The 16,495-nt window shown below is 42.7% G+C and overlaps 1 protein-coding gene across 1 annotated transcript in view; it reads left to right on the forward strand.

The window, feature by feature from the left end:
- LOC124012837 (calcium-binding mitochondrial carrier protein Aralar2) overlaps window positions 1–11,214 on the forward strand; it is an 89,750-nt gene extending 78,536 nt beyond the window's left edge. Inside the window, exons 16-18 of the mRNA XM_046326830.1 lie at window positions 1,226–1,384; window positions 1,867–1,957; window positions 9,816–11,214. Of these exons, the coding sequence (XP_046182786.1) occupies window positions 1,226–1,384; window positions 1,867–1,957; window positions 9,816–9,999 (434 nt within the window). The 3' untranslated portion in view covers window positions 10,000–11,214. The remainder of the gene's footprint in view (window positions 1–1,225; window positions 1,385–1,866; window positions 1,958–9,815) is intronic.
- Window positions 11,215–16,495: the final 5,281 nt, after the last annotated feature.

Below are 16,495 nucleotides of genomic sequence, written 5' to 3' on the forward strand. Positions count from 1 at the left end.
AGCACTGAGTGAGCAGCGAGCACGGCGCTTCATGGAAACTCCTAGAAATTTAAAAAGACATTCTTACTCCCAATTTTCACCTTCCCTCTTATTTTGGTTATTCCCGGGTCCAGGCACTATGGTTTACAAACCTGAAATGCAGTTTATGATTTTGCATTTGCTCATAGCATTTATCACTCCTCTACATTTATCAGCATTTTTTTCTCTACATTTTAAGCCTTTTTGGCAATTAGTGCTTAACAGTCGGCGCAGGAAATTGAGTTACACGCTCAGTTTGGATGGCATTATTTGCCAAGCAGACCCCCTGATCCCAATACACACTGCAGCGCTGGTCATCTCCTAATTCCTCCTCCTGCTCTTTCTCTCTCTCTCTCCCTCTTTCTCTCGCTCTCTTTCTCTCTCTTTCAATGGCTGGAGACGAATATGGTTTCTACTGAGGTAACTTTGAGAGAAAGATTTAAGACTGCTCTCCATTCCTCTCCTGTGAAGGACATCAGTGCAGGTGGTCTCTTCAGCTCTCACAGTGGCAGTGAGTGAGTTGATCAGTGGTTGAATTGAATGGCTTGTTTAGACTGAAGACGTGCAGCTAGAAGTCTGTGTGACTGGCTGGTGAAGAGGCCGGTGATGGTAATGACCATGCATGGAGATCGAAAGCAGCCATTGATGATTGAGGCCATTCATAGCTGAAGTGGCTGGAGAGAGCTGCCCGCATGGGGCCCCCAGTCACCAGTCACCAGCACGTGGGCCACCTTGTGGGTCCTTCTTCATTACTAGGTATTGTCTGTCCCTCCAATCTGAGGGGGAAAACCATGAACGTCCAATGCATTTTTTTCTGATCGTAAATCACCTTCTGTAAGAAGGATCACTGGTCTTCATTCAGTTGACTCAAATTCAACTACGAATGAATTCTGTTTTGAAAGAGGCACAAAAGTTTACCAAACATGAGTTTGATAAGCCACGGGTGGAAATTCATAGAGTTAGATGATTAACTTTGTATAACCCAACAGTAGTAACGTATTCATTCAGATTCAGCAGTGATAGTGATGCAGGTTAGTATATTCACATCCATTCATAATATCAATCAGTCAATCAAACTTTATTTATAGAGCACATTTCTCACAGGGGATGCATTTCAAAGTACTTAACAAATATAATAGTAAACGGTGAGTTAATAGGTGATAAGTACTGTATCAGATGACTGCTGAGTGAGGCACTCTCTCCTTAGGCATGCCCGCGGCCTCCCTGGTGACCCCCGCCGACGTTATCAAGACCAGGCTACAAGTGGCGGCCCGTGCCGGCCAGACCACGTACACCGGTCTCGCTGACTGCTTCTGGAAGATTCTGAAGGAGGAGGGACCACGGGCCTTCTGGAAAGGAGCGGGAGGTATCACCACGTTTTTATTCATATCTGATGACGATGATGATGACGATGATGATAATGATGATGATAATGACGACGATTGATACAAATAACATATTTAGTTTATTTATCTGTTATACATCTGTTAACACCTTTTTAAGCTGTATCCAGAAAGGTCCACTGGTGTGGCGTGATTATGTAGATTGGTTTAGGTCTTATTTGACTGTGTGATTGTTTTTAATAACCATATTCCACTATTATGTTACAGTATACCATGGTAATCTCTAGCTAACTTGCAACTGGTTTTAACCCTTCATACAACAAATTGTTTAGTTTGAAATCCAGAACCTGTTTTGTGCAAAAATGTCACTCCTTGTACTATGTGTTTGGCATGATAAGGAGTGGCAAGAAGTGGAATGTTAACACAAACAGACTGGTACCCAGGCTACTGTGGTGTAATAGTGAAACTGTGTTATTGAGCGTTGTGGTTTCTCCCTTTACTATAGCCCGAGTGTTCCGGTCCTCGCCCCAATTTGGGGTCACCCTGGTGACCTATGAACTCCTGCAGAGGTGGTTCTACATTGACTTTGGCGGACAGTAAGTCAGAACTCCTCCCTCTCCTAATCTTAAACTGAATGAAATGATCCTGGTATCAAGGCTCAGGAGAAGACCCAGATGCAGACAGTTGCGAAGTAACAAAAGTTTATTACAGAAACAGGGGGGCAGGCAGAGGTCAGTAGTCCAGAGCAGAGTCCGAAAGGTACAGAACGTTAGGCAGGTTCAGGGTCAGGGCAGGCAGAGGTCAGTAATCCAGAGCAGAGTCCGAAAGGTACAGAACGGCAGGTTCAGGGTCAGGGCAGGCAGAGGTCAGTAATCCAGAGCAGAGTCCGAAAGGTACAGAACGGCAGGTTCAGGGTCAGGGCAGGCAGAGGTCAGTAGTCCAGAGCAGAGTCAGGTAATCCAGGGTCAGGGCAGGCAGAGGTCAGTAATCCAAAGCAGAGTCCGAAAGGTACAGAACGGCAGGCTCAGGGTCAGGGCAGGCAGAGGTCAGTAGTCCAGAGCAGAGTCCGAAAGGTACAGAACATTAGGCAGGTTCAGGGTCAGGGCAGGCAGAGGTCAGTAATCCAGAGCAGAGTCCGAAAGGTACAGAACGTTAGGCAGGTTCAGGGTCAGGGCAGGCAGAGGTCAGTAGTCCAGAGCAGAGTCCAGAAAGGGTCACAGAACATTAAGAACGTTAGGGTCAGGTTCAGGGAACATTAATTAGGCAGGTTCAGGGTCAGGGCAGGCAGAGGTCAGTAATCCAGAGCAGAGTCCGAAAGGTACAGAACGTTAGGCAGGTTCAGGGTCAGGGCAGGCAGAGGTCAGTAATCCAGGGTGGTGTGACAAGGTACAGAACGGCAGGCAGGCTCAGGGTCAGGGCAGGCAGAATGGTCAAAAACCAGGAAAGCTAGAAAACAGGAAATGAAGAAAGACAGGTGCACGGGAAAAACGCTGGTAGGTTTGACGAAACAAAACGAACTGGCAAACAGAGAACACAGGTATAAATATAATGGGGAAGATGGGCGACACCTGGAGGGGTGTGTACGTACAGTCACTGTGGGGAAGATGTCATCGATGCACTTATTGATGAAGCCAATGACTGATGTGGTGTATTCCTCAATGCCATCGGAGGAATCCCAGAAAATATTCCAGTCTGTGACAGCAAAACAGTCCTGTAGCTTAGAATCTGCTTCATCTGACCACTTTTTTTATTGATCTAATCACTGGTGCTTCCTGCTTTAATTTTAGCTTGTAAGCAGGAATCAGGAGGATAGAATTATGGTCAGATTTTCCAAATGTAGGGCGAGGCAGAGCTTTGTATGCATGGAGTAAAGGTGGTCCAGAGTTTTTTTCCCTCTGGTTGCACATTTAACATGCTGATCGAAATTTGGTAAAACTGATTTAAGTTACCCTGCATTAAAGTCCCCGGCTACTAGGAGCGCCACCTCTGGGTGAGCGTTTTCTTGTTGGCTTATGGCAGAATACAGCTCATTCAATGCTGCCTTAGTGCCAGCCTCTGACTGTGGTGGTATGTAAACAACTACGAAAAATACAGATGAAAACTCTAGGTAGTTAGTGTGGTCTACAGTTTATCATGAGATACTCTACCTCAGGCGAGCAATAACTTGAGACTTCCTTAGATTATGTGCACCAGCTGTTATTTGCAAAAATACCACAGCCCTTATCATCTTATCAGACGCCACTGTTCTATCCTGCCGGTGCCGTGTATAACCAGCCAGCTGTATGTTGAGTGTGTCGTTCAGCCACGGCTCTGGTTTTTCTATTTCACCTTTATTTAACCAGGTAGGCTAGTTGAGAACACCTTTATTTAACCAGGTAGGCTAGTTGAGAACACCTTTATTTAACCAGGTAGGCTAGTTGAGAACACCTTTATTTAACCAGGTAGGCTAGTTGAGAACACCTTTATTTAACCAGGTAGGCTAGTTGAGAACACCTTTATTTAACTAGGTAGGCTAGTTGAGAACACCTTTATTTAACCAGGTAGGCCAGTTGAAAACACCTTTATTTAACTAGGTAGGCTAGTTGAGAACACCTTTATTTAACCAGGTAGGCTAGTTGAGAACACCTTTATTTAACTAGGTAGGCTAGTTGAGAACACCTTTATTTAACCAGGTAGGCTAGTTGAGAACACCTTTATTTAACTAGGTAGGCTAGTTGAGAACACCTTTATTTAACCAGGTAGGCTAGTTGAGAACACCTTTATTTAACCAGGTAGGCTAGTTGAGAACACCTTTATTTAACCAGGTAGGCTAGTTGAGAACACCTTTATTTAACCAGGTAGGCTAGTTGAGAACACCTTTATTTAATCAGGTAGGCTAGTTGAGAACACCTTTATTTAACCAGGTAGGCTAGTTGAGAACACCTTTATTTAACCAGGTAGGCTAGTTGAGAACACCTTTATTTAACTAGGTAGGCTAGTTGAGAACACCTTTATTTAACCAGGTAGGCTAGTTGAGAACACCTTTATTTAACCAGGTAGGCTAGTTGAGAACACCTTTATTTAACCAGGTAGGCTAGTTGAGAACACCTTTATTTAACCAGGTAGGCTAGTTGAGAACACCTTTATTTAACCAGGTAGGCTAGTTGAGAACACCTTTATTTAACCAGGTAGGCTAGTTGAGAACACCTTTATTTAACCAGGTAGGCTAGTTGAGAACCGGTTCTCATGTACAACTGCGACCTGGCCAAGATAAAGCAAAGCAGTTCGACACATACAACAACACAGAGTTACACATGGAATAAACAAACATACAGTCAATAAATACAATAGAGAAAGTCTATATACAGTGTGTGCAAATGAGGTAGGATAAGGGGGTGTGGCAATAAACAGGCCATAGTGGTGAAATTACTACAGTATGGCAAATTAAACACTGGGGTGACAGATGTGCAGAAGATGAGTGTGCAAGTAGCGGTACTGGGGTGCAAAGGAGCAAGATAAAATAAATAAATAACAATATGGTGATGAGGTAGTTGGATGGGCTATTTACAGATGGGCTATGTACAGGTGCAGTGATCTGTGAGCTGCTCTGACAGATGGGGCTTAAAGCTAGTGAGGGAGATTCTCCAGCTTCATGATTTTTTTGTTCCAGTCATTGGCAGCAGAACTGGAAGGAAAGGTAGCCGAAGTAAATTGGCTTTGGGGGTGAGTCCTGCTGGAGCGCATGCTTCGGGTGGGTTTACAGTCTAACCAGACATCTACCTGGAGCAAGTGGGTTTGTAGGATTGTCCATGCATTTGTCTGATGGGCCTTTGTTGCAAAATAGCTTCTAGATTTTATTTTGGTTGGAGATGTGCTCTGGAAGGATAGTTTACAGTCTAACCAGACATCTAGGTATTTGTAGTTGTCCACATTTGTCTGATGGGCCTCTTAAGCTAACAGTCAGATGTGCTCTAGACAAGGCTTGCTTGCTCCAGGCTAATTGGTTCTTGCTTCGGGACAGAGACGTTAGCCAGGAGGATTTTCTCTGGTTTGAGTCGCGCTGTGCAAACTGGCGAGAGTTGTCCAGGCTAAAGGTATCTGATAACTGCTAGCAGTGGCTAGCTGACTACTAGCTAGTAGCTAGCTAGCTGGCATCTGTGAAGCATAAGATATTACAGTTTTGAATGTCCCGTTGGTAGTTTAATCTTCTGCATAGGTCATCTATTTTATTGTCCAAAGATAAACGTTTGCTACAGAATGGAAGGAAGTGGGAGTTTATTAGATTGCCTACGAATTCTCAGAAGGCAGCCCGTCCTCCGGCCCCTTTTTCTCCGCCTCATCTTCACGCAAATCATGTGGATCTGGTCCTGTTCCCGAGAAAGCAGTATATCGGCCTCATCGGACTCGTTAATGAAAGGAGGAAAAGGATTCTGCCAGTCCGTGGTGAGTAAATCTCAGTCCTGATGTCCAGAAGTTATCTTCAGTCATAAGAGACGGTAGCGGCAACATTATGTAGAAAATAAGTAATTAATCAAATAAGTTATAAACAACGCAAATTTAAATTGAAAAAATTAACAATCGGTTTGGGGCACGTAAAACGTCTGCCTTCATCTCCAGTGCCATCTTACATCTGATATAAGACTAGAGTGATCAGCATTACTGAAGAAATTCAGCCTATCAGGTCGAAATTAAATCAACATTTATTGGTCGCATACACAGATTTACAGGTGTTATAGCGGGTGCAGCAAAAAGTAAAATGTCTCGCAAATACATTACAATTAAATAACAATCCAAGTAGGTATATTAGAGTGAGCACCTGTCAGAATGCAGAATATAAATAGGTGGTGTGCATAGACGGTATATCATTTGGAAAGAAAATGGTATCAGTATATTTATTTCCTTTTTCCGGGAGAAGAGATCAAGAGATTACACAGAGGGAAACCGAATTTCTAAATGTACAAATGTCTGTTTTACTAGGGGTTGAGAGCTATGTGTGCTGTGATACAGGCTATTACTGCACAGTAGTATGTATTTTAGGATGAGGGGAATACAGTAGATACATACACAGTGAGTAAACAAAAGTATAGAAACAGAAGAGATTATGATCAGAGGTTAAGATCACTTTTATTGGTCAATTGCACACACACACACACACACACACACACACACACACACACACACACACACACACACACACACACACACACACACACACACACACACACACACACACACACACACACACACACACACAGGTTTTGGAGAGGTTCGGGGGGGCTGCCACACTAGGTGCCTGGGGAGCAGTTGTTGTGGGAGGTTAAGTGCCTTGCTCAAGGGCACAATGGCATCTAGGATTTGATAACGCTTCCCTAACCACCGACTCAGAATATGAGGCATTAGTTTCAAGGTGCAGGGCTAGCGATGGCTGTTCAACAGTCTGATGGCCTGGTGATACAAGCTGCTTCTCAGTCTCTCGGTCCCAGCTCTGATGCACCTGTAAGTGTCTTACCACAAGATAAGACTGAGAAATACAGAAACGCAAATGTCATAGAAACGTCCAGTCAGGATTGATAGCTTCTACTGACAGCTGCGGTGTGATACAAAATGATGGTAATTTCTAGCACCACTTTTCGACCAACCTTTCAACAGAGGGAGACAGCTGTGAAACACCATAGGACTCTGGTCAAAAGCAGTGCACTATATAGAGAATAGGTTGCCATTTGGGACACAGATCATTATTTGGTGGGATGGACGTAACATTTCCTAAACTACAGGGCTACAGAGAGTGAAGCAGTGCAGAGAGAATCACTTTTTTGGGGTAGAAATGAGCTCATTTTCCCTGGAGGAGCAAATTGGTCACTCTTTAGAATGCACTAATGTTCCATTGACCAATAAGAGACAGAGACAGGAGGGTAAGGGGAGACTGTTAGGACAAGCATCACCAAATACATTCCATTCACTCATTATACTGTACATATAGTGGTACTGACAGAATGGTCAATACTCTATACTGTACATATAGTGGTACTGACAGAATGGTCAATACTCTATACTGTACATATAGTGGTACTGACAGAATGGTCAATACTCTATACTGTACATATAGTGGTACTGACAGAATGGTCAATACTCTATACTGTACATATAGTGGTACTGACAGAATGGTCAATACTCTATACTGTACATATAGTGGTACTGACAGAATGGTCAATACTCTATACCGTACATATAGTGGTACTGACAGAATGGTCAATACTCTATACTGTACATATAGTGGTACTGACAGAATGGTCAATAATATTATACTGTAAATATAGGTGGAACTGACAGAATGTTGACAATACTATTATAATGTACATAGAGCAGTATTGACAGAATGTTGACAATACTATTATACTGTACATATAGGTGGTACTGACAGAATGTTGTCAGTACTTTATACTGTGCATATGTGGTACTGACAGAATGTTGTCAGTACTTTATACTGTACATATGTGGTACTGACAGAATGTTGTTAATAACATATAGGTGGTACTGACAGAATGTTGTCAGTACTTTATACTGTATATATAGGTGGTACTGACAGAATGTTGTCAGTACTTTATACTGTACTTGGTATACAGAATGTTGACAGTACTTTATACATATAGGTGGTACTGACAGAATGGTGGTACTGACAGAATGTTGACAGTACTTTATACTGTATATATAGGTGGTACTGACAGAATGTTGTTAATAATATTATATTGTACATATAGGTACTGACAGAATGTTGTTAATAACATATAGGTGGTACTGACAGAATGTTGACAGAATCAGTACTGACAGAATGTTGTTAATAATATTATATTGTACATATAGGTGGTACTGACAGAATGTTGTCAGTACTTTATACTGTATATATAGGTGGTACTGACAGAATGTTGTTAATAATATTATATTGTACATATAGGTGGTACTGACAGAATGTTGTTAATAATATTATATTGTACATATAGGTGGTACTGACAGAATGTTGTCAGTACTTTATACTGTATATATAGGTGGTACTGACAGAATGTTGTTAATAATATTATACTGTATATATAGGTGGTACTGACAGAATGTTGTTAATAATGTTATATTGTACATATAGGTGGTACTGACAGAATGTTGTTAATAATATTATATTGTACATATAGGTGGTACTGACAGAATGTTGTCAGTACTTTATGCTGTACATATAGGTGGTACTGACAGAATGTTGTCAGTACTTTATACTGTATATATAGGTGGTACTGACAGAATGTTGACAGTACTTTATACTGTACATATAGGTGGTACTGACAGAATGTTGTCAGTACTTTATACTGTACATATAGGTGGTACTGACAGAATGTTGTCAGTACTTAATACTGTATATATAGGTGGTACTGACAGAATGTTGTTAATAATATTATACTGTATATATAGGTGGTACTGACAGAATGTTGTTAATAATATTATATTGTATATATAGGTGGTACTGACAGAATGTTGTTAATAATATTATACTGTATAAATAGGTGGTACTGACAGAATGTTGTTAATAATATTATATTGTACATATAGGTGGTACTGACAGAATGTTGTTAATAATATTATATTGTACATATAGGTGGTACTGACAGAATGTTGTCAATACTTTGAGGCTCTTCCAGGAAGCAGGATCGATGAGTTAACTGACCATAATATCCTTAATATTCTTTAACAGAAATAGACTTGAAATTGGCATGGTTTAATTGGTCCACCACCACCAACAACTCTTACTTACTAAACCAGGAAATCAAGAGATCCAGTATATTGGACTGTTTACAGCCCTTTGGAAAGTCAGAACAACTTCCATTTATTATGCAAACCACTATGTACTGTAAATATCCAATGTGCATACTGTGTTGTCTTCACAGACTGTGTTCAATGTGAATACTGTACTGCTGGATGGTGTAGTGTGGGTTTGACATATGTTCCCTGTACATATTGGAAAGATATCACTGAAGGGAGTATGACACCATTGTGGGATATTCATTTATTTCTGGTTCGTGTGCTCTGGGAAAAAATAGCCCTCTTGCCCAGTCTTAATATTCAACTAAGATGTTTATTTTTTGTGGTGGACAATGTTTAATATAAAATCTCTCTCCTTCTCTTGTCCCTTCCACTTTCTGTTTCTCTTTTTCGGTCTCTCTCTTTCTCTCCTCTCTCCTTTATCCTTTTCTCTCTCCCCTGTTCTCCTTCCCTTTTTGTCTCTCTCTTTCTCTCCTCTCTCCTTTATCCTTTTCTCTCTCCCCCGTTCTCCTTCCCTTTCTGTCTCTCTTTCTACTCCCTCCCTCTTTCTCTTCCCCCTTTTCTCCTCCCTCCCGTTTTCTCTCATCCTCCCTCCCTCCCGCTCTCCTCGTCTCTCCCTGTACCTCCACCCCTCCCGCTCTCCTCGTCCTTCCTCGCTCTCTCTCCACACCACAGAAAGCCGTCTGGTTCGGAGCCGACTCCCAAGTCTCGCATCAGCCTGCCGGCGCCCAGCCCTGACCACATTGGAGGTTTCAGGTTGGCCGTGGCCACGTTCGCTGGCACCGAGAGCAAATTTGGACTCCACCTCCCAAGATACAACGTTCAAGTAACCCCCCGGCCCAAGAAGGACGCCCCTTGAATTGAACCCCCTCTGCCCACACATAGGGGGCAGAATAGAGCACACGTGCAATCATTACACCCTCTCCCTCCCACCCCCAGCTAGTCGAGCACTTGGAATACTCCACCCGAAAGAGAAGCACATTGTGAGTAGTATGATCTGCCTCTCTAGGCTTTAAAGATAAATATGTGTCTGTTTTAGTTGATGAGAATTTTTGAAACCTATTATGATCTTCAGAAATGTACCTTTCTACATCATGGTCTAGAAACACAAAAACGTTGTTTTAGCTTCTGTTTTAGTCTTAGCTACCCGTAAAGATTACTTTTTGAGTCAGTCTTATTGTGGAGATCAAGTGATATCTACAGTACTGACAATGTGTGTCTAGAGTAGTGTTTCAGTTTGTCTTTTCATACAGTAATATGCACAGTAGTGGAGGGGCTGGCCATGACTTGAATTAGACCTGGACTGCTTCCTTTCATTACATCATCACTAAGGCCTGGACTCATTCAAAAGTGCATTGTCAACATGTGCATTGCACTTGCTTTTAAAGGTCATTTACACTTGAGCCGACATGTACCGTATTTACCATGAAGGCCATCTCTTTAAAAGACACTTGACAGTTCAATGTGCTCGTCTACAACGTGCCTTTGATTGAATCTTGGTCTAACCATCACTTTATATGATGGTGCTTTTACTGTCTTCCACCTGAGAGTCTGATGAATACCAAACAGAATGAGCCCTATCCGCAGGATGGGGATAGTAGCACAAGTACGCACATCCGAATGACGGTTCTACTGTACATATGAATGACGGTTCTACTGTACATATGAAAGACGGTTCTACTGTACATATGAATGACGGTTCTACTGTACATATGAGAATGGAACAGAGACACATCTGAATGACGGTTCTACTGTACATATGAATGACGGTTCTACTGTACATATGAATGACGGTTCTACTGTACATATGAGAATGGAACAGAGACACATCTGAATGACGGTTCTACTGTATATATGAATGACGGTTCTACTGTACATATGAATGACGGTTCTACTGTACATATGAGAATGGAACAGAGACACATCTGAATGACGGTTCTATTGTACATATGAGAATGGAACAGAGAGACACATTTACATATTCATACAGTTCACCAAGCCGCTTTTTGGATACTGAGAAGAAACTAATAATCTTGATCTTGAACTTCATTTGCGAGAAAACATAAAAGATTGACCAACCAAAACGCTTGAATGTAATATACTGTTCACTATTTCCACCACTTGCACAAGGTATTACTACTACACCTAATACTATGGTATTGTAGTGACTGTCTGTTATCCTTAGTTGTCTGAGTCAGATCAAACTGGGTTGTGTGTTGTATACATTTCTATTTAAAGAATCATCAGGGTACAACAGAGCAGGGGGAGAGAGTAGAGAGATGTGGGGTATTCCAGAAAGCAGGATTATGAAATTATCCAGTTAACTTTGATAAACAACCACATATTATTTTCATTTGTATACTGGTTGTTGTTGCCGAGTCAATTATATCTTGTCAATTTGAAGGGCTTTATTCAATCCATATCACAGTTCAGCTTTAAAGCGTGATTGACAATTAAAGACATGGTTCTTATGGTCACAGCGACTGCATTCATCGTAAACGCTGCGTATGTCGGCCCTATCACAAATTACCTTTACATTTCTAGTACGCAATCTGTAACGCTTCAGCAATACAGACTGAACAGAGCCCTAAGTCTATATTTCTCAAAATATCTCATTATTTTAAGCAATGTTGGACAGTTAGCTGGCTAACGTATTTATCCAGCTTTCTGGAACAGCCCAATGATGTCATGAAAGACATCCGGATTTAAACTTGTACAGTACAGGAGAGAAGTAGAATATGGTGTGATAATTGTGCCTTACTGTATGCATGGCAGCAATATGTATATGTACTAATGAAATTAAACGTTAGTGAACAAAGTGTGTGCACATGTGTTCTTTGACAAGGTGGTATGTTATGGTGCGACAAGTCAGAGAAAAGCTTGAAGTCTGGCACTGGAGACGAGGACAGAATCACAACAGCCAACTTGTGACACTATAATTACAGTAGCTAAACAACAACAAGAAGTAAACAAGCTAACAGTTCTTCAGACATGATTTATTGGCGGGTATCACGATAGACAGCGGCTTACAATATGTCTCTTTTGTTCATTACAGTTCCCGTAGCACTTATACGAAATAACGTGCTAAACCGGAATTTGTTGCTTAGGCCTGTAGTCATTGAACAGTGCAATAACCCTCACATATGTACAGTTGAAGTCAGAAGTTTACATACACTTAGGTTGGAGTCATTGAAACTCGTTTTTCAACCACTACACAATTGTCTTGTTAACAAACTATAGTTTTGGCAAGTCGGTTAGGACATCTACTTTGTGCATGACACAAGCATTTTTGCCAACAATTGTTTACAGACAGATTATTTCACTTATAATTCACTGTATAACAATTCCAGCGGGTCAGAAGTTGACATACACTAAGTTGACTGGCCTTTAAACAGCTTGGACATTTCCAGAAAATGACTTCATGGCTTTAGAAGCTTCTGATAGGCTAATTGACATCATTTGAATCAATTGGAGGTGTACCTGTGGATGTATTTCAAGGACTACCTTCAAACTCAGTGCCTCTTTGCTTGACATCATGGGAAAACCAAAATAAATCAGCCAAGACCTCAGAAAGAAAATTGTACACCTCCACAAGTCTGGTTCATCCTTGGGAGCAATTTCCAAATGCCTGAAGATACCACGTTCATCTGTACAAACAATAGTACGCAAGTATAAACACCATGGGACCACACAGCCATCATACTGCTCAGGAAGGAGACGAGTTCTGTCTCCTAGAGATTAATGTACTTTGGTGCGAAAAGTGCAAATCAATCCCAGGACAACAGCAAAGGACCTTGTGAAGATGCTGGAGGAAACCGGTACAAAAGTATCTATATCCACAGTAAAACGAGTCCTATATTGACATAACCTGAAAGGCCGCTCAGCAAGGAAGAAGCCACTGCTCCAAAACCGCAATAAAAAAGCTAGACTACATTTTGCAACTGCACATGGGAACAAAGATCGTACTTTTTGGAGAAATGTCCTCTGGTTTCATGAAACAATAGATGGCAGCATGAGGATAGAAAATTAAATGGATATATTGAAGCAACATCTCAAGAATTCAGTCAATCACGTTTCTCCACGCATCGCGCCGACAGAAACAAACATCTTTCTGGTAAGAAGAGGGGCGGGGGCGTATGCCTTATGGCTAACGAGACATGGTGTGATGAAAGAAACATACAGGAACTCAAAACCTTCTGTTCACCTGATTTAGAATTCCTCACAATCAAATGTAGACCGCATTATCTACCAAGAGAATTCTCTTCGATTATAATCACAGCCGTATATATCCCCCCCCAAGCAGACACATTGATGGCTCTGAACAAACTTTATTTGACTCTTTGCGAACTGGAATCCATTTATCCGGAGGCTGCATTCATTGTAGCTGGGGATTTTAACAAGGCTATTCTGAAAACAAGACTCCCTAAATTTTATCAGCATATCGATTGCTCAACCAGGGGTGGAAAAACCTTGGATCATTGTTACTCTAACTTCCGCGACGCATATAAGGCCCTGGCCCGCCCCCCTTTCGGATAAGCTGACCACGACTCAATTTTGTTGATCCCTGCCTACAGACAGAAACTAAAACAAGAGGCTCCCACGCTGAGGTCTGTCCAACGCTGGTCCGACCAAGCTGACTCCACACTCCAAGACTGCTTCCATCACGTGGACTGGGATATGTTTCGTATTGCGTCAGATAACAATATTGACAAATACGCTGTTTCGGTGTGCGAGTTCATTAGAATGTGCGTTGAAGATGTCGTTCCCATAGCAACGATTAAAACATTCCCTAACCAGAAACCGTGGATTGATGGCAGCATTCGCGTGAAACTAAAAGCGTGAACCACTGCTTTTAATCAGGGCAAGGTGACTGGTAACATGACCGAATACAAACAGTGCAGCTATTCCCTCCGCAAGGCTATCAAACAAGCTCAGCGTCAGTACAGAGACAAAGTAGAATCTCAATTCAACGGCTCAGACACAAGAGGCATGTGGCATGGTCTACAGTCAATCACGGACTACAAGAAGAAATCCAGCCCAGTCACGGACCTGGATGTCTTGCTCCCAGGCAGACTAAATAACTTTTTTGCCCGCTTTGAGGACAATACATTGCCACTGACACGGCCTGCAACGAAAACATGCGAACTCTCCTTCAATGCAGCCGAGGTGAGTAAGACATTTAAACGTGTTAACCCTCGCAAGGCTGCAGGCCCAGACGGCATCCCCAGCCGCGCCCTCAGCATGCACAGACCAGCTGGCCGGTGTGTTTACGGACATATTCAATCAATCCCTATACCAGTCTGCTGTTCCCACATGCTTCAAGAGGGCCACCATTGTTCCTGTTCCCAAGAAAGCTAAGGTAACTGAGCTAAACGACTATCGCCTCGTAGCACTCACTTCCGTCATCATGAAGTGCTTTGAGAGACTAGTCAAGGACCATACCACCTCCACCCTACCTGACACCCTAGACCCACTCCAATTTGCTTACCGCCCAAATAGGTCCACAGACGATGCAATCTCAACCACACTGCACACTGCCCTAACCCATCTGGACAAGAGGAATACCTATGTGAGAATGCTGTTCATCGACAACAGCTCGGCATTCAACACCATATTACCCTCCAAGCTCGTCATCAAGCTCGAGACCCTGGGTCTCGACCCCGCCCTGTGCAACTGGGTACTGGACTTCCTGACGGGCCGCCCCCAGGTGGTGAGGGTAGGCAACAACATCTCCTCCCCGCTGATCCTCAACACTGGGGCCCCACAAGGGTGCGTTCTGAGCCCTCTCCTGTACTCCATGTTCACCCACGACTGCGTGGCCACGCACGCCTCCAACTCAATCATCAAGTTTGCGGACGACACAACAGTGGTAGGCTTAATTACCAACAACGACGAGACAGCTTACAGGGAGGAGGTGAGGGCCCTCGGAGTGTGGTGTCAGGAAAATAACCTCACACTCAACGTCAACAAAACTAAGGAGATGATTGTGGACTTCAGGAAACAGCAGAGGGAACACCCCCCTATCCACATCGATGGAACAGTAGTGGAGAGGGTAGCAAGTTTTAAGTTCCTCGGCATACACATCCCAGACAAACTGAATTGGTCCACTCACACAGACAGCGTCGTGAAGAAGGCGCAGCAGCGCCTCTTCAACCTCAGGAGGCTGAAGAAATTTGGCTTGTCACCAAAAGCACTCACAAACTTCTACAGATGCACAATCGAGAGCATCCTGGCGGGCTGTATCACTGCCTGGTACGGCAACTGCTCCGCCCTCAACCGTAAGGCTCTCCAGAGGGTAGTGAGGTCTGGACAACGCGTCACCGGGGGCAAACTACCTGCCCTCCAGGACACCTACACCACCCGATGTTACAGGAAGGCCATAAAGATCATCAAGGACATCACCCACCCGAGCCACTGCCTGTTCACCCAGCTATCATCCAGAAGGCGAGGTCAGTACAGGTGCATCAAAGCTGGGACCGAGAGACTGAAAAACAGCTTCTATCTCAAGGCCATCAGACTGTTAAACAGCCACCACTAACATTGAGTGGCTGCTGCCAACACACTGACATTGACACTGACCCAACTCCAGCCACTTTAATAATGGGAATTGATGGGAAATGATGTAAATATATCACTAGCCACTTTAAACAATGCTACCTTATATAATGTTATATAATGTTACTTACCCTTACATTATTCATCTCATATGCATACATATATACTGTACTCTATATCATCGACTGCATCCTTATGTAATACATGTATCACTAGCCACTTTAACTATGCCACTTTGTTTACATACTCATCTCATATGTATATACTGTACTCGATACCATCTACTGTATCTTGCCTATGCTGCTCTGTACCATCACTCATTTATGTATCCTTATGTACATATTCTTTATCCCCTTACACTGTGTATAAGACAGTAGTTTTGGAATTGTTAGTTAGATTACTTGTTGGTTATTACTGCATTGTCGGAACTAGAAGCACAAGCATTTCGCTACACTCGCATTAACATCTGCTAACCATGTGTATGTGACAAATAAAATTTGATTTGATTTGAAGTTAAAGCTTGGTCGCAAATGTTTCTTCCAAATGGACAATGACCCCAAGCATACTTCCAAGGTTGTGGCAAAATGGCTTAAGGACAACAAAGTCAAGGTTTTGGAGTGGCCATCACAAAGCCCTGACCTCAATCCAATATAGAATTTGTGGGCAGAACTGAAAAAGCGTGTGCGAGCAAGGAGGCCTAGAAACCTGACTCAGTTACACCAGCTCTGTCAGAAGGAATGGGCCAAAATTCACACAACTTATTGTGGGAAGCTTGTGGAAGGCTACCCAAAACATTTGAC

The sequence above is a fragment of the Oncorhynchus gorbuscha genome, linkage group LG24 (genome assembly GCF_021184085.1).
Source record: "Oncorhynchus gorbuscha isolate QuinsamMale2020 ecotype Even-year linkage group LG24, OgorEven_v1.0, whole genome shotgun sequence".
In the NCBI taxonomy this organism is placed as follows: domain Eukaryota; kingdom Metazoa; phylum Chordata; class Actinopteri; order Salmoniformes; family Salmonidae; genus Oncorhynchus; species Oncorhynchus gorbuscha.